Source organism: Folsomia candida, unplaced genomic scaffold, assembly GCF_002217175.1.
Source record: "Folsomia candida strain VU population unplaced genomic scaffold, ASM221717v1 Fcan01_Sc018, whole genome shotgun sequence".
Lineage (NCBI taxonomy): Eukaryota > Metazoa > Arthropoda > Collembola > Entomobryomorpha > Isotomidae > Folsomia > Folsomia candida.
The window spans coordinates 1,443,641-1,462,141 of NW_019091210.1; the positions used below are offsets into that span (position 1 = coordinate 1,443,641).

General features: G+C 37.4%; 2 protein-coding genes across 2 annotated transcripts; both read right to left on the bottom strand.

Annotated features, from left to right (window-relative positions):
- Positions 1-13,920: 13,920 nt before the first annotated feature.
- LOC118438022 lies at positions 13,921-16,600 on the bottom strand. Its single transcript, XM_035857694.1, has 3 exons — positions 14,739-16,600; positions 14,351-14,487; positions 13,921-14,271 (listed from the first exon to the last, which is right to left on the bottom strand). Exons 1-3 carry the CDS (start codon positions 15,454-15,456, stop codon positions 14,227-14,229), a joined length of 900 nt encoding a protein of 299 aa, XP_035713587.1. The 5' UTR covers positions 15,457-16,600; the 3' UTR covers positions 13,921-14,226.
- Positions 16,601-16,744: 144 nt separating this feature from the next.
- LOC118438081 lies at positions 16,745-17,937 on the bottom strand. Its single transcript, XM_035857827.1, has 3 exons — positions 17,766-17,937; positions 17,556-17,662; positions 16,745-17,477 (listed from the first exon to the last, which is right to left on the bottom strand). Exons 2-3 carry the CDS (start codon positions 17,610-17,612, stop codon positions 16,851-16,853), a joined length of 684 nt encoding a protein of 227 aa, XP_035713720.1. The 5' UTR covers positions 17,613-17,662; positions 17,766-17,937; the 3' UTR covers positions 16,745-16,850.
- Between the last annotated feature and the right edge of the window lie 564 nt (positions 17,938-18,501).

Here is an 18,501-nt window from a genome sequence, read left to right on the forward strand (position 1 = left end):
TACCGATTTTCATAACTTGTCTCAAAAAGCTAACTTGTCTCAAAAAGCTGACGGTGATAGCTTCTCATGAACGAATATGAAGTCAAAGATGAACAAAAAATAACCAGATGGGCAATAAGGGAGGGGCACCGATACCGATTTCTAAGAAGTTATATATTCAGCTAAGATTTAGTGTGATTTAGGATTAGAATTTAGGAGGATTGAATTTCGAAATTTTTATAGGAACAGCCTTCACTGTTCGTGGTATTTATTATATCAATAAATGCAGCTCCACAAATTTCTTCCATTAATTTCCGTTTTCTGGAAATGATCGGCATTTTGTTTCAATTATCAGATAAATTTTTACGAAAATAATTGCGAAAGTGAATTCACGGGAAGCTGTTTGTAAACGTTTGTAAGTTTACGGATTTTACGCTGTTTACGTAGTTACCAAGGGTGCGTGAATACCCTCAATAGCTGTTTTTCGTATACAAATAGGGTGCAGCTGTCTTGTTGTTATCTGCGCAACGTTAGAATCTCCACAATTGATCTTTGCGTTAAATTTCCATTTAGAAACCATATTTTCACAAGCATATTCCCGCCATGCAAGACTAGGACACAAATTATTTTCATTTCGGACCCAATTACAAATAATAGCTGTTTTTCGTATACAAACAGGGTGCAGCTGTCTTGGTGTTATCTGCACAACATTAGAATCTCCATAATTGATGTTTGCGTTTACTTTCCATTTAGAAACCATATTTTCACAAGCATATTCCCGCCATGCAAAATTAGGACACAAATTATTTTCATGTCGGACCCAATTACAAATAATAGCTGTTTTTCGTATACAAACAGGGTGCAGCTGTCTAGGTGTTATCTGCACAACATTAGAATCTCCATAATTGATCTTTGCGTTAAATTTTACTTTAGAAACCATATTTTCACAAGCATATTCCCGCCATGCAAAATTAGGACACAAATTATTTTCATTTCGGACCCAATTACAAATAATAGCTGTTTTTCGTATACAAACAGGGTGCAGCTGTCTAGGTCAAAATTAAATTTTAGAAACTTTGGGGGTGTAACCAAGTCAAAATTCAATTTTGGAAACGTTAGAGGTGTAACAAAGTCAAACTTCATTTTTGGAAACTTTGGAGGTGTAACAAAGTCACAGTTCAATTTTGGAAGCTTTGGGGGCGTAATCAAGTCAAAATTCGATTTGAATTTAAGAACCACTCCCCCTGAAAGTTATGGTTTTAAAATTTTGTGTGTACCGTCGAATATCGATTGTTGGGCTGACAAAAGTGATATATTACATGCCATGTTTTATTTAGAGCAAAATAGGCGCCGAGAACCACACCCAATAAGGGTGTGGTTTTTAAATTTTTAATAATCTTTGGTAATTGCCTCATGGCGGTGAGAAAAGAAATAAAAGTAAGGATTTTTTTCACCTTATGTTTGGCGCCAAGAACCACACCCCCTGAGGGTGTGGTTTTTAAATTTTTAATAATCTTTCATTATTAGCCTACGGGGGGCCAATAAAGTCAAATTTCAATTGACAGGACAATTTTGAACAAGTAATTACTATTTATAATTTTAAAAGTGCACTTACGTCTTTTTACTAGTTTTTTTTGTGCACTTACGTCTTTTTAAAATTAAACATCGAGTGCAGTTACGTCTTTTTAAAATTAAACATCGACTGCACTTACGTCTTTTTAGAATGAGTGCGACGATATGCAAGCAAATCTCTTTTGTGTATGCACATACGTATGTTTAGGTATTTCATGGCTATGAGTATAAATATGTCGACGAAATTATTTCGTCATCCATTTTGATTGGTTTGGAATACATGAGGTGTCATTAATTCTTGTGGGAAAGTTGTTATTGTTCGCTTTTAGAATAAAGTTATCTTTTTCCACCAGTTTCACAAAGGAAGTTGGACAAAGGGTTTGTTAAAATTTTATGCGCTGGGCCTTCAGCGGTGAAAAAATATCTACCACCAGAGCATTGATGGCTTGAAAATCATAATTTGAATGATTAAGTACCGTTCACAGATTATGGCTTCAAAAATCTTTCGAATAAGGGGTAATACCCGCTTCCCATGCATGCAAACGTATGTATGTACATATCGGAAGATATTAATATGGACTGGCCACTGATTGAAAGTGTCAAGTTATTTTGACCTGCCAAAAATGAATTCATGAATCAAATGTAATGAAACTTTTGTGCAATACTAACGATGACGAGACGGAAGTTTTTCAATCCTTCATTGGTCCAAATACACCTTCCCTACCGGTAGAAAGAAGGCTTTGTCTAGCACCTCTCATGAACGCTTTGCCACTCGTTCCGTCAACTACTATAATGGTTTTCTCCATAACCCGCAGAAATTTTTCAAATTTGTTAGGTCTCCTTTATTTCCGAGTATATTGTTTCTAAATTAATGCTCAAAATCTTCCAATGCATCGACATTGAGGTACGTTTGGGGCGATGTCTTTTTCTTGGCGAAATCAGTTTTTTCCCCTAGATGGTACCCTGTCACTGTTTTGGCATCTAGCACGTACTCATATTAGACCAAAATAAAACGCGTTTGTATCTGTTAGAGCGAGTCAATCTTTTGATGATACATTCTTTCAAATAAAGTCCAAAGTTCAGATTCTTCGTGGAAACGAATGGATTTGAGATACTCCAATTTCTGTCGTTCGTCGGTCATTTTATGTATTTCATTAGAAATTTTCATTGGCTTTGAATTTATATTTCGAACGAACGTCATTTTTACTTCTACATGAGTAGAACTTTGCATTATTGACGCTTCGAGGTCAACGGGGCAGTAGTTTCATGATCCACGACGAGAAACTTCTGGAAGTCGATTTTAACATTTTCTCAACAAGTTTTCCACAAATTGTTTTAGCCCCAGATTTTTTATCTTCATTATATTTTAGCGCGGTTATAATGTTGCAAGTTTTGAAGTCCAACTTATTGACTATGATCTTGCAAAGATAGGTTTTTGAAATGTTTACTAGGTGGCCCAAGTAAAGTGTTAGTAGATTGAAACGCTGTAGCTTCAACAGTTTTTGTGCTACAAATTTCTAGTAAATTTTAATGGAAAGCCAGTTAATTTTTAGGTAGAAAAGAATTTTTGGTTTCCGAAATTTCCTCCCCTAACATTAATGCATAGCTGAGGACGCGGCCTACAGACCTCGATTGGAGCACGCTCGGAATCGGTGGACAAATTGCTCCATTTCGTGGTCAAAAATTTGTTTAAAGCTTTCAGACTTCTATATGGCTTAGAACACATCTTTGCCCCTAACTTTGGCCGTCTCTCATAATCTGGGCATTCAAATCCAGAAAGGAGGATGACCATTCCCAATTGGAGATATAGTCCGGAATTTGGTTTTTTAGGCACGCTTCGGCCATTTTTTGCACTATAAGCTCGTACGGAGTCCCGCTAAGAGGTCAAATCGATTCCGTTGAAATGGATCTCACTTAGGGCATGTACCACGGACTCGAAAACATTTTTTAAGAAATTCGATACCACCACCTTCCCCCCATTTTCAACAAAATGTAGAGAAATTACCCAAATTAGCTCCCACCTGACAAAACCATCGCAAAACCTAGATGATGTGACTTTTTGGCCTTTCTCTATATCAGAGGATATCTTTGACCGATTTTGCTTAAATTAGATCAACTCGTTTGTTAAAATATTTTCCCGATGTGAAAATCTCCTCATTTGTAAGAAGAATCCTCTTCACTTTTTTGGCGCGTACCGCTTGAGGAGAGCCCCTCATTTCTTTAGTAGGGCTTTCTTTCTGGGTATCATCAAGAGGTGGCAAGCACCACATTTCAAAACCTTTCAAGTCTAAGGTTCAGTTTGAGTACTCATTGGATAATTTGCATCTACACTGTCAGCTGTGAGGCTATTTTCCGCTGGAATTTCGTGGATATTTTTGGACTCTGTCCTTCAGCGCCTTCACGATGGGTGTGGTCCTTGGAGGTTTTCAAAAAAATTTTCTTCGACTGTTTTTAGTCTATTTAGTCCCCATGAACGTTTTTATAGTCAGTTGAACTAAATTAAAGTACACGCTCGACTCCAGTCACATTTTCAAAATTCGCCATTTCTCGTCCCATTTTTGTGGTGAAAAATGGACGTCGCCTGCGTCCTTTCAAGATTTTCCCTGCTGATATGCTTTGCAAGCAATTAAAAACTGATTGATGCTATTTATGTAAAATCGCACGAGGAATCCAACGCACTTGTCAGATTTTCATTATCTCCAGCGGTTTTAATATTATTAGCTACTAACACTTAGCCTGGGCCCAGTAAGTAGTTGTCTGGGTGCAACCCGCTCGGATCTGTTGGGGTTTTTTGTAAAAGTTTTTTCATGTTTCTCGTCAGTGTTTTGGTCTTCTGGCGGACAGGTCGACAAGGCCAAATTTAATAATTAGCATTTTCACGATCCTTAGATACGTATAGTGTATGATTAATTTTGTCCGGTGCATCCCTTGAAAAATGGCGTTGTCACGAGCCTTTTTCCGATCAAGGAAATCAGATTTTCGCAAGATTGGCAAACTCATTTTTGCACTTCCCCTAAAGTTTGTGCTGTCATTTTTTAACGAAAAGAGATAACCAAATTCTGTTTTCAGTTTTCGAAAGCTTATCAAATTTCCAAATTTTGATGTTTTTTACATATCCAAAAGTAGTTTTTTAGTGCTTGAAAAAGTAGGAGGAACCTTGACACTTTCAATCAGTGACCAGTCCATAGGAAAAGACGGAATGGTCTAATTACGTAATCCCTGAAGGGCTCCGTATTCCTATTTCAGTCCGCATTAATGGAAGTGAAGGGTTAACTGGTGGCAGAAATTTGCTTGTGGCCATAATAAATAAGTCGCTACCTTATAGATTTTTAGAATTAAAAATAGAAATTCTGATTATTTCATTCTGTGTTAAATTTTCAATAAGCAAAATAAGAATTTTATTCATGTACAAATGCATGAGTACACATTTTACGGGTTTAACATGTACAATTTGTAACATCACCCATAGATAAACGGCTAATTATTGGAAATATGACTTGAGCTACACATATTTAGTACAAAATGTGACATTTTAAAAATGCTAAAACAATATTTCGGGTTTTTAATGAATATATAAAATAATCGTTTTCGGGGTTGATAATAAAAAAATATCCAGATTTTGACGACGAAGCATCCAAGATTCATACCAGTATTCCTATTCAAAATTGGGGTCCACAGACAACGCTCCCGGCTTGACACTACCTCCTCTACCACGGCCAGTATTTCCACCTTAACAACGACCAAAATTAATATTTGCCCGATTTTAAAGTCATAATATGTAATATGTATGTATTCTTACCACGGTTTCCGCGACCAGTTCCATGACCTCCTCGACGTGGTCCTCCTCTCTTTCCAAACACTTTTTGCTCTGCACGATCGGGGTCATTTCTGCCACCATCGCTTTCACTATCGGGATCCCTCAAACTAAGATCCTCCAGTGGAAGACGTAGATTTTCTTTTACGTCATGCGTGGGATTTGGCGCATTGCAGATGAGCTTTTGGGCTCGTGACTTTGTCGTATTGAGTTTGAACTTATACTCCGATCCCGACTTCGACTCCTACAATACCATTAAAAATTCATAATTACTACTCAAGATTAAATACATGGCGAAATTACAAATTGCAAATAAGTATTGCAATTTGTTAATTCATTACATAAATCCAGCAGAGAAATTTATAATTTCGATTAAATTAATGTAGAAAGTTATTTTTCGCTTGAATCAGGGCATCGTGTTTCGTCAAAATTATGATTTTTTTGAAAAATTGATAATTAATTTTTGAAATCGGGATAAAATTGGAAAATTTACAGCTTTTTGAAAAATCTTATTGGCTCAATTTTTTAAAAAATAATTCCGCCACAGGCAAATAAGCGCATTCAGGAAACTGCAAAACAACAAGTCGGCGTATTTCTAAGGATACAGTTCTGAGGAGGAGAGCTTCACCACCTGCCCCTCTCAGATCTTGATGTGCTTTGCATATGTGGTAGGGTCACATGAGTGTACTATAACCCTGAAGTGGTTTGACTCCATGGCCACATTTGCGCCCGCCACACCCACTCAAAGGGACGAAAACCACAAAAGTTACCAAATTCAAATATCCACCAAAAATCCAATTTTGCTCGGATTTTGGTAAAATTTTCCTTTTTGTAATCCCAGATACTTGTTTGATCATATCCAGTAGCAATCTCAACTTTTTTGAAATTTTCGAAATTTTCGGGCATTTTCGAGCTGATGAATTATTCGAAAAAATTCAAAATTTCAAAAAAGTTGAGATTGCTACTGGATATGATCAAGCAAGTATCTGGGATTACAAAAAGGAAAATTTTACCAAAATCCGAGCACAACTGGATTTTTGGCGAGGGTTTGAACAAGTGAAAACAGCTTTTTTCATGTTTTTGGCGCCTTTGAGTGGGTGTGGCGGGCGTAACTGTGCCCATGGAGTCAAACCACTTCAGGGTTTTGGTACACTCATGGGACACTACCACATATCCAAAGCACATCAAGATCTGAGAGGGGCAGGTGGTGAGGCTCCCCTCCTGAGAGGCAAGAGTGCTTTGAAATTCACAGATTTACGAGGACTCGAGCGAGTTTAGTAAGAATTATTCAATTCGACAACGACATCCACCACTGATTTTAGAATTTGGGGTCCAGTATTTTAAGATGTTACTATGGTCAGTGTGTGTTGATTGCACGGAATTTTTTGGCGCAGGAATTACCCTGGGGGGCCTTATGGATTTATAACATGGTGTACATAGTGCACATTGGGACACAGATTTCTCTGGAACGGGTGGATGGATCCGCACAAAATTTTTTGGTAGTAATCTATATCTAAGTACCTCCACCCCTTTTGGGCGTTTTTCAGAAATTCGTATTTGAAATTTGTAAAAAAAATATTTCGACAAATCCAAAAAACCAGAAATTTCTTATGTTCATTTACAAATTCTATTTGTTGCTATGTTGAACAACTATGACAAAATATGATTTATAAATAATGAACAAAATGATTATGAAATTTATACTTTTAATATATTTAAATTATTTTTTGTTCACTTCAACTTGATTGATTTCATTGTTTTTCATGTTAGACTAACATTACCAGTGTGTAATAATAGAGGCTATTTTTACTGGAGCAGTAATAAATAGTCTAGTTTTATCATATTTTATCAAATCTGATCACCATTATTCAATGCAACCACAACTGGAATTCGTATATCGAAACAAAAAATTTCTGGTTTTTTCGAATTTTCGAAATATTTTTTTACAAATTTCAAAATTCGAATTTCTGAAAAATACAAAAACAGGGGTGGAGGTACATATATATAGATTACCACTAAAAAATTTTGTGCGGATCCATCCACCCGTTCCAGAGAAATCTGTGTCCCAATGTGCACTATGTACACTATGTTATAAATCCATAAGGCCCCCCAGGGTAATTCCTCCGCCAAAAAATTCCGTGCAATCAACACACACTGACCATAGTAACATCTTAAAATACTGGACCCCAAATTCTAAAATCAGTGGTGGATGTCGTTGACAACGACTCGTTGTTGAATTGAATAATTCTTACTCGTAATAGATTGGAAGATTTTAATGCTAATATTAATTCTTGATAAAATTGAAGAGGAAGATTTGTAGATTAAAAATGAGATTAAGATTAAAATTATTGGTTAATAAGATACAATTTCTTGATTAAAATAAACATTTAATCTTAACCTTAACCATTTTAATCAAAATTTTTCCGGCTCTGATATTCAGTAATTTGTAATTCGAATTAAGATTAAATTCCACAATTAGTATATAATTGGGCGTAGTAATTGATCGTCCTTTACTAATTAATTTATAATTTGGCTAGGTTTATAAGGTTCATAATTACTATTATTTAGTATCAAATATAAATAATTGTAAGCTTACCTTGTTGCTGTCCTGCTTGTATGCCATCAAGTCCTCCTCAAAAATGACCCCATTGTCCCCCAATGACATCATCAAAACGCAAGAGGCGTCTTGTTCTTTATGTAACATACTAAGTTGTAAATTCGCCGGGTTTGCATTATTGTGCATGCTTCTATTGTGTTCAAGGATATTAGATGAGTATTGAGATTTGTCATCAAATTTGTCATCATCAGCCCGCATCCGGGCTGAGGGCAGTGGAACAGTTTAGCGAACTTGCTGTGATGAGTGTTGAAGTGGTTGGTGAAACCAGAAACTTTTGGCTCGTCCCTCATTTGACCGTTTTCTGCTCTACAAATCCCACAACGGTTCCCATTGTAGCCCCCGGGGAGGCGAAGTTCATTTGCTAATAAATAGCAATGATAGGAACCAAAGTACCCTTCTGCTTCAGCCAGGCGGAGATCTGCGCCATAAATTAAAGCTATGATTTACGGTGGAAATTTGTGTAGTATCAGTGTTTCAACTGTTAAATAACGCATGCATGAAATTGATGCACAAAAATGTTTTTTAATGTTTATAACACATTCCTAAAATCCGGAAAAATGCATGAAAATGCATGAAAATGCACAAAAATTCGTAAAGTGCAAATAATATAGAAATATTGCAATTCTTGTAAATATTTGATTAATTTGAAAATTTTTGTGTTAGTGTATGGCATTTTCATCGCTTTGGTATTTAATTTGCAAACTATTTATAATTTCGTTAAATTTGAAAAACGAATGAAAAAGTTTTTAAAGAGTGGTGAAATTACATGCATACGTACGTATGCACATAAACAGTGGCGGCGGAAGCAGGGGGAATTTTGCCGACAGAAATTCATAAAAATCCGACCTTGTGTGTTAATAAGCCCATCCTTTTCGTATCACACAACGTTAATGTCCCCATATGTCCCCACAACGTTTGTCGCAACTGTATGCATTTTTACGGACATTATGTATGTATGTATATGTATATATGTATGTAAATACGGACTGCCTCCCTTACTTTTTCGACGATGATTTTTAATATATTTTCTGCTCAACATCCATTCCATATACCGAGTTATGTTGCAATTTCTATAAATTGAACACTTTAAGGCCGATTGAGAAATTAATTTTAACCAGTTTTCTTCCAAAACTTTTAATTTCGATTTTAAAACCTACAGTGCAGACTTGATATAGCCCGAGTCAGGCGTAAATCTGTTTTCAAATTAAAATTTTTAAAACTTCGAATTCTTCAATTAAGAGCCTTTAGTAACCCATATACCAAAATTTATCCACTATTACCAAATGTAATCGGCTATCACTAAATTTTTGTTAGTGCACACATTTTTTCCCCTTGGTCACCCGTATCGACTGTGACCATAACTTTGAAACGAGTGTATAGTTTTTCCTAAAACTCTCAGGATATTATCCTAGTAATATTACACGCAACATATGTAAATTCCAGCCACGCGGGTGACTAGGTTCGTATACATTTGTTGGTGCACACATATTTTTTTTTCCTGGTCACCTTATTGGGTCGCCCAATAAGGCCCTCCAGATGAAACTTTTTCTTATTTTACTTCGTATTCTTCCATTAGGAGCTATTACCAACTTGTCTACCAAATTTCAGCTCGATTTGACGAATTTGAAAAATTGGTATGGGTCACCCCATAGGGTCTGTCCAGGTGACAATGTGTCGAATTCCAATTCATATTCTTCCATTGGTAGTCATTAACAACCTATGTATCAAATTTCAGCTCGATTGGATAAGTTTTAAAAATCGGTATGGGTCACCCCCTAGGGTCCCTCCGGATGAAAATTTTTGCAATTTTACTTTGTATTCCTTCATTAGAAACCATTATCAACCTCTGCACCAAATTTCAGCTTTCTACGGCAATTTTGAAATTTTGGTGCATAATGCCCCACCCACCCAGATGACCCCCACCGGTCAACCACTTGACCGATTTCGCCCATCTTCGAACTTAACTCCTCCTTTGACCCATACTAAATTTGTGCAAAATCTTAAGTCGATCGAATTAATTTTACGGTAGTTATCGCAAACCAGACAGACAGACGGACAGATAGACGGACAAGACGGGTACATAAGCCCTGACTCGGGCTAAAAAGTGGTTTAGTAGTTTTTAAATCAGTCTAAAATTTTGAAAACTCAATCTTAGCCCAATTTAAAATACTAGGAAAGCATAAAATTTCTTGCAAATATGTAATTCCCTGTATGAATTGCATGTCATTCTGTGCATTTTCATGGATTTTTAAGCATTTTATACACTTTCACGCACTATGCATGCATCAAAATAATCTTGCGCGCATAAAAATAAGCACTGTTTAGTACATTGTCATACCCGTAACACATTCATCGTGAATGACTTCCAAGTCCCTCTCCTTGTATTTTGAACAATTCAAAAGCCGCATACCGGCCCACTGCAAGGCAACTGATGACCGTTCCTTAATAAGGGTGGCAGCATTGTGGAAGTGTTGCCGCACTTGAGACGGAGTGGGCAGCATTTTCTCCTCTCCAGCAACACAAGCGCTTCGAAGTCCAACTTCTTCCTCAGCCAATGGTATGGCGTGCTCATTTCCGCCACGGAATTTATATATTTCGTCATCGGGAGTTGGTGGTGGCAAGTCGTCCAGATATTGGACGAAATCCTCCTCGCCGTTGCGGGGATCATTCTTCAACAGCGGAATTTTGAATGGAAGTGGGACCTGGGCCTACAAGAATTCAATTAATTAGAATGGACGAACGGATAGACGGATAAAACGTTCGAAAAATCGGGGTATGATTATAACCAGAAAGTAAATATATGCATATGAGTCTATGTACCCCCATGGTAAAATGGGTGCCAGACGCTTGAAATAAGCTACATAAAACAGATTTCAGCGATTTTGTAAAAAACGTGCATATTTCATACATATGTCTTTAGATACATATTCCAAAAATACTCTGCAATCTTTTGGAAAAACCTCAGAAATTCACAATACATAAATAATGCACTTTCTCCAAGTGCTGTTGCGTGCTTAAAGTACAACGATGGTCGTTTTAGCCAACATAGAAATTTGTCCCATCATCGTACAAATATGACGCCAGAGCATGTGGAAATGTTTTTAGTTTGTTACTTTGAAATGTAAAAGCTTTTCTGTGCATTTTTGAAGTCAAATAAATTAAATTTGAAGCGAATTAAAAATGTTTTGCCTACATTTTTGCGCGATTTGATTAAAAATTTTGCATACATATTTTGGGGTTTTTAAGAACATATTTTCCGGACTCTGATAATTAGTTAAAAAATAATTGATCTCACTTCTAAGCGGATTATCCAGTCTCGAAGATGATCGGCATAATGCCAACAATAATAGTGGGGGAAGGTTTTGTCTTCGTTGAAACGGAATCCGCCAAAGTGGACACGATAGTGCCAGCCATTCTCCTTGTTTTCACAAGCCACAACGTAGACGTCGGTTATCTCCAATTTTCCGGACGCCATGCAGTAGTATCGAACAAAAGCAACGTTGTCCTCGGTGAAAATATGTGTCTCTTGGAACAAATGGACTGGAAAACCGTTCTGTGGGACTTTCCGCAGCATATGAAAACCAGGCAGACCTCTTGGTCTAAACGGAAAAGCTTGCATTCTGGACAAAATAAATTAAAATTAGGCATATTCATCCAAACAATTGAGCTCTCCCTGTGTATGCTCTCAGATTTTGACCAAATTAGTGTCAATCAAGCACAAATTTGATTAGCATAAAATTTGCAAAAGATACAATCTGCCTACGTGCAAGATTGGCGGAGATTTGTACATCCGAACAGGAGGAGACGCGCAGTAGATTTGCAAAGTGTAAAATTTGCAACTTTCAGCAGCGTTTTAGATGCAAATGCAAATATATCTCCGCCAAACGTGACCATTGGGAGATCCTGTCATTTGTAAAGTTCATATTGATTAAATTTGAGATCGATTGGCACAAGTTTGGTCGAAATCGGAGTACATACGCTGGGAGACCTCCACTGTACATACATAAATGCCGAGTAAAGAGAAAGGTTAGTTTTTAAAGTGATTACATACTCGACAGTTCAAAGGTAACTCGAATTGTACTGGGAAGAGTTTAATTAACGGCTAAATGAACCTGCAAATTAATGAATCAAAATGGATTATTTAACTGGTGCAAAAGTTAAGCAAGTGATCCATCTCTTTGTATGTATAATGTAATGATGAGACCGAGTCAAGAATACACCCTCACCCGAATTCGGATCGTGTCTTTTTTCTTGCCGATTCTACCAATTTGTTGCCTCTTTTGCTGTGTCCTTTATTCTTGGCTCACACTAATGCAAAATGTGTAAAAGTAGAGGTATTGTCTTGATTATTGCGAAGACCGTGGTCAAAATTCTATTAAAATTTAATTTTTAGAGAAGAGTAAACTGTAGCGACAATGAAGCAAAATCCTGCTGTTTTTTATTTTATTTTTTTGGCAAAAAATGGTGATGGTGATGGTTGACCCCATAGTTACGCCTTGCATACATCATCTGCTGATTTTCATGGGTTGAACTTGACCCACATACTTCATCCTCATTCCTCCCCATGTTCTACCATCTCCTGCAAAGCTGGACGGTGTCCACTACTGCCCACCACCACCGACACCATCCACCCGCTTTGATGGAAAATATTCAAAACAACGAGAAAACCGATTCCATTCCATCACTTCATTTTAATGCCACAATTTTAATTGTAATCTAATTTTGGCATATATATTTAATCATCCGACGCATTAAAACCATCCACAGCTCGAAGAAACGACCCCGATTCCCATGCAGATTTCCGGGATGTGAGAAAACATACCTAAATAAGCATAAGTTTGAAGTTTAAAACTTCCATGCAGTTTTAAATCACATTTTTAACAAAGTACTCTGAATACAAAGTAATTCTTCATCACAAAAAAATAAGCATTATTTATGTTATGCAGAATTGGACATGCTCAAAACCCGGAACGATTTTCGTGGACATTTTGCGACAAAGAATTTAAAACCCGACAACATCTTGAGAGTCACATTCCTGCCCACACGATCGATAAGCGTTTTAAGTGTGACCACCTGTGGGAGAAGGTTCACCCACAAAGATAAGCCTGAAACTCATGAGGTATGTATGTATGTATGTAAATAATCACGGTAAAAATATGGGAAACATTTGCTAATTAAGGCTGATTTTATTAATACAGAAGAAAGACCCATCTTGAAAAATCTAACCGAAGGGAGCACGTCGGAGTTTTGCATGATAAACAGAGGAATTATCCTTGCACATTTTGTGACAAGAGATTCACGAAGTCATCCAGCTTGAAATGTCACGTGGAACCCAGTGGACAAGGGGGCGAGTCATTTCTGTGACCAGTGCGAGTATAAAAGTCATTCGAGATATTATTTGACCATTCACAAAAAACGACATGATCCTGCAAAGCATGAATGTGACCCTTGTGGGAAGGAATTCGTCTCTTTTCAAGAATTGGTGAAACACGCATTCACATTTTGCAGGGGTAGAAATTTTGTGGAATTTTGATTTTTGGTGATGTTCAATTTAATTCGTTACATTTAAATAATATGAACATATATTTTGCCTAATATTTATGTATGTATGTAGCTGTAAATAGGTTATGCACAACAATCAATTAATTTACGGGCATGATATAGATAAATTTAATATGTATGTATGTATGTATGAAATTTGCATGATTGTTTACTGATGCTTTTTGTTAAAGTTTAGTTTCATTTAAATAAAATTCCAAGTGTTTTCAGTTAAATTGATGGCAGCTAATATTTACAGCATGCAAATGTATACAAAAACAGGTATCTGTTGCAACGAAGAAGATAGAAACGTATCCCTATTTTATACAATATTTTATGAAGAGGTAATTAATGCTATACTTAATTGCTAACAAATAATGTGTATCTTCTTATCAAGCCATTAGAACTAAATAGTTAATTCCCTTATTTATTCACGCTAAATTTGACATCACAATTTTAATTATAAAGATATGAAATCAATTTTCAGATTAAATTTCCGCAAAATTTTATGGACAATTTTCCACTTCATTCTATCGAAAATGCAATATTTGCTCATTTCACAAAAGTAATTTACATGTTTGACGTACCCAAAAAATTAGTACTTATTAATACATTATAAACAGGGAAAAACTAGTTGATGCATTTCTGACTATCAAAATTCCTCCGGATCCAGAATCATCCGAAATTTGGACGGTGACATTTTATTCTACGCTATGAAATCCAGAATAATATTCGCAGATTCTTCGTTTAACTGGAAAAAATGTGTATACATTAAGCCTACGCACGAATTCAATAATGAATTAATCTGTTAACGATTAAGTTTTACTCACATCAAGATTGGCAATCGTGACCCGGTCCATCTTATCTATCACGAGAAGCAGTTGCTTAAATAGAACCATCTCATCTTCGGTCAAATTTCGTGGTACGTATTTCCAACGGCACGTCGTAATTTCCAACGTTGTAAGGCCTGGAATATAAGTTGAAAGTTGAAAATTAAGAAATTTGCATGTACATATTTGATAAGAATTCATGTATAGACATGCAATTTTAAATTGACGATGAAATATACAAATTTCCAAGCCCAAGAAATGCAAGAAATACCAGGAAATTGCGCATGCAAACGTACTTAAATAATTGCTCGTGGCTTCCCTTCAAACCCTGTTACGCATTTTTTTTATAAACCAACTTTTTAACCAAGTTTCAATAATTGATACTCACGTTGAAACAATTCCCTGCCTTGTAAAAGTCCCTGGATAAAATCCACCATTTCCGCAGGATACACCGATAGGGTCAACTTCAAATGTTTTAACGCACTCAAACCCCGACACGCCTCCAACACCACGCCCACGTCCAATCTCACTTCCTCTTTTAACTCCTTTGCCAACAACCGAACCATCTCCAACCTCTCCACGTTCGGAAATGCAGTGGCCACTCCGTCCAAAAGTCTGGGATCGTACAACTCGATAAGCTCCAATTTTCGTACACTTGGCAAAATCATTTTCGCGTTACAAATTCCTCGCAAAATGTCATCCACACCTCTCACCTCTGCTAGATCTCTTCCAAGCACCAAAGTTTCCAGAAGGGGCATCATTTCGATATTTTGTAAAAAGTCGGCACATCGAAACATTTCAACAATGCGGTTGGAAAACTTTCGTAATTTTGGCATCTTTTTCGACAAGTGGAATCCGATTTGAGATGAGTTTTCGTAGTCGTACTCGTCGTCCGACATTAGCAGAAGGTCGTTTTGAACAGTACCAAAACACAGGTTGACTAGTTGGTCATCGACTTGATGCAACATTCTTGACAGTTTCGAAACGTTCGGTGTGTATTGGATTTCACATGGGTGGACTTTATTCAACGCGATGTTTAACCATTTAATCTGTGAAAGTGGCATATGTCGCTTTGGCGACTTGTCCATAATTCGTGACAAAGGCATATGTCATCGTCAAAATCCGCTCCATAACCCGTGACGACGACATATGTTGCCACAGAAAACCTTACCTTAATTCGTGACGTAGACGTTTGTCGTTCCCTGGCAAATTCGCCATAATTCGTGACGTCGACATTTGTTTTTAGCCCGAACCAGGGCTTATGTAATTGTCATGTCCGTCCGTCCGTCCGTCCCTCCTTCTGTCCGTCTGTCTTTCGACAACTCTGGAACGAGTTGGCCGATTGACTTGAAATTTTTACCAGATGCATATTGGACAAAGTTAGGAACCGAGTTCGAAGATGGGCAAAATCGGTCCACTGGTTGACCCGTAGGGGTCATCTGGGTGGTTGGGAATTATGCACCAAAATTTCGAAATTGTCGTAGAAAGCTCAAATTTGGTGCAGAGGAGTAAATGGGTCCTAAAGGAAGGATATGAACTCAAATTCGAAAAATTTATCTTGAGGGACCCTATGGGGTGACCCCTACCGATTTTTCAAAGTCGTCATATCTAACTTAAATTTGGTGGATAGGTTGCTTATGGGGCCTAAAGGAAGAATATGAAATGAAATTGGTAGAATTTTCATCTGGAAGGGTGGGTGACCCACTAACCCATACTGATTTTTCAAAATCGTCATATCGTTCTGAAATTTGGCATTTAGTTTTCTTATCGCTCTTCATGGAAGAATATACATTGGAATCTGGAAAATTTTCATCTGGAAGGACCCTATGGGGTGACCCCCACCAATTTTCAGGGATTAACATGGAAAGCTGAAATTAGGACCAGAGATCTTTACTGCCTTCTCATGAAATAATAGGAAGTTAAATATGAACACAAATTTGCAGAGGGACACTAGGGGGTGGTCCACACCGATTTCTTAAAATTGATATAATCAGCTGAAATAATTTAGTATGGAGTCGAGAAATAACTTAGGATTAACATTTACCCTATAGGGTACCTCAAGATAAAAATCTATTTAATTCTACGTTATATTCTTCCATTGCTAGTCATTATAAACTTTCACGCAAATTTTTAATTTTCGTTACCCTTGACCCCCAACACCCATATGACCCCTACCGGCCAACCACTTGACCGATCGAACCAGTCTTCGAACTCGAGTTGTGTATTTGGATGGTCTATATGTGTGGAAAATATCAAGTCGATCGGATAATTTTATAAAAAAATTATCATTGTACAGATGGACAACACGGGTACATAAGCCTTGGGTCGGGCTAAAAATTAAAATTTTTTATGAAAATGTTGTCACGGAGTAACATATTTGACTGGCATTTTTGGTTACGAATAATGATCCTTTAGAAATAAAGCTCCCTCACGAATTAAGGTAACTCTACTGTCGCCTGGTGACACGAATTATGGACATCTTGACTTTTACTTGTCCTCTTTAAATGGTTAAGGATTCGAGACACTTGGAATTTGCCAAATTTGGGTAAAATCCCCATGGAATGGTGACCTCTCTTAAATTTGGCGAGGCCTTGACCACCAGTTGAATCAAAATGGCGATAGCCGGGACAAACCAGATTTCCGGGTCGAAATCCAAGCAAGTGAGAGTGAACAAGGTCAAATTTGGTTTTACTGGCAGAATTTGTTCCTCATCTGGTGGAAAAAGATCCACATTCCTTGCATCCACAAAGTCGCAATCAATTCGCAATTGTTTCAAATTGGGGCAGCAGTATTTCAAAACTTGACAGGTAGATTTGAGGCAATCTTCCTCCGACAAGTAAATCTCCAAGATTTGTACCCAGTCGCCAAATTTGCCGCAAATGTGCATCAGCCTCCAGTCAATGGAAAAGGTGCCACTTTCAGCGCTAACCCGTTGCGCAAGTCGCTTATCTAATGAGAAACATAGTCCGAAAAATTGGAGTGCTTCATCACAGTCTTCGTCGTTATGGTTCAGCTTCAAAGAAAGTCTTGTATTTGGAAGGGAGAGAACCACTTCGTTCCAAAATTGAGAAACCAGTCGACAACTTGTCAATGAGACAGAGTTATTTTGCAATATTTTTGTCAAAATCTGTAAAAATTTTGGGAATACTTAATAATTGATGCGTTTAAAAAAAATTTGAAAAAGCGTTCTAATTAATTGGCTTACGAGAGGATTTTGTAGTGCCATGTCCTGCGCGTTTATCGTCGACGGAGGAGATTCCATTTCACCCGAGTTGAATTGTTATCCACGGATATTCTCAAAATGTCAAACTTCTGTTTCAGAATTCATGGATAAGATAAAGCATACGTTATTTATCGTTTTTCTTTTCAAGTGATTTTTAATTCTTGGAGTAACAAATACTCAGTAAGGACTTACCCTTCCTCAGAAATTGATCAACATTGACGTGTTTATCGAATTAATATTAATTTTAATAAGTGAAAAGCAATGTGTAAAATATTTGCACTTTTCTTTATTTGTTATTCCTGTCGCGATCATTTGTTGACTGAATTAATTAGGTTTCTCGGGAGCTGAGGTTGCCATTGGTCGCGCATAGTTCCCGCGACGAACCCAGCTGGCTTTTTTATTTGGAGTGAGCCAGAAAGGGTTCGTGGAAAGTGCATAAGGAAAATCGCCACGATAGAGGTACGATTTCTGGCCCCCTATTGGTAGTATTAACGCAGCGCGTGGTGGCTGCTGCACGCCCAAGCAGTGTGTGCTTCGCCCCACGATGGTGGTGCACCACCGCTCACATCCACATATCCTCGCATCAAAAAATTACGTTGGAAGCACCTAGGTGGCGTCGGCACCGCCATTTAGAGCATCAAATTTGGGGAGACGCGACTCCGAAATTGGCGAAATTGGAGAGAATATGTCCAAATAGGGGTGCGGACGCCACCTATGTGCTGCAAACGTAATTTTTTGATGCCAGGATATATGGACATGAGCGGTGGTGACGGTGAGAGTTGCAGCCACCACGTTTGGCAGAAAATGCACGAAATCGTGTGTGCTCCCAAAATCTCACTTTTTTTCTGTTTTGCGGTGGCTGTTTTTCAAATACACTTTCTAGGAACTCTAACTGTGTTCAGTTAGAGTTCAGTTAGAGTCCTCGCAG

Coding starts and splice junctions, on each gene's coding strand:
- LOC118438081 (XM_035857827.1), bottom strand. CDS start 17,612: ATGGAATCTCCTCCGTCGACGATAAACGCGCAGGACATGGCACTACAA. Junction 17,478..17,555: donor TGGCACTACAAAATCCTCTC/GTAAGCCAATTA, acceptor AAATTTTTACAG/ATTTTGACAAAAATATTGCA.
- LOC118438022 (XM_035857694.1), bottom strand. CDS start 15,456: ATGCCTTTGTCACGAATTATGGACAAGTCGCCAAAGCGACATATGCCA. Junction 14,488..14,738: donor AGGCAGGGAATTGTTTCAAC/GTGAGTATCAAT, acceptor CTTATATTCCAG/GCCTTACAACGTTGGAAATT. Junction 14,272..14,350: donor TCACGATTGCCAATCTTGAT/GTGAGTAAAACT, acceptor CATTTTTTCCAG/TTAAACGAAGAATCTGCGAA.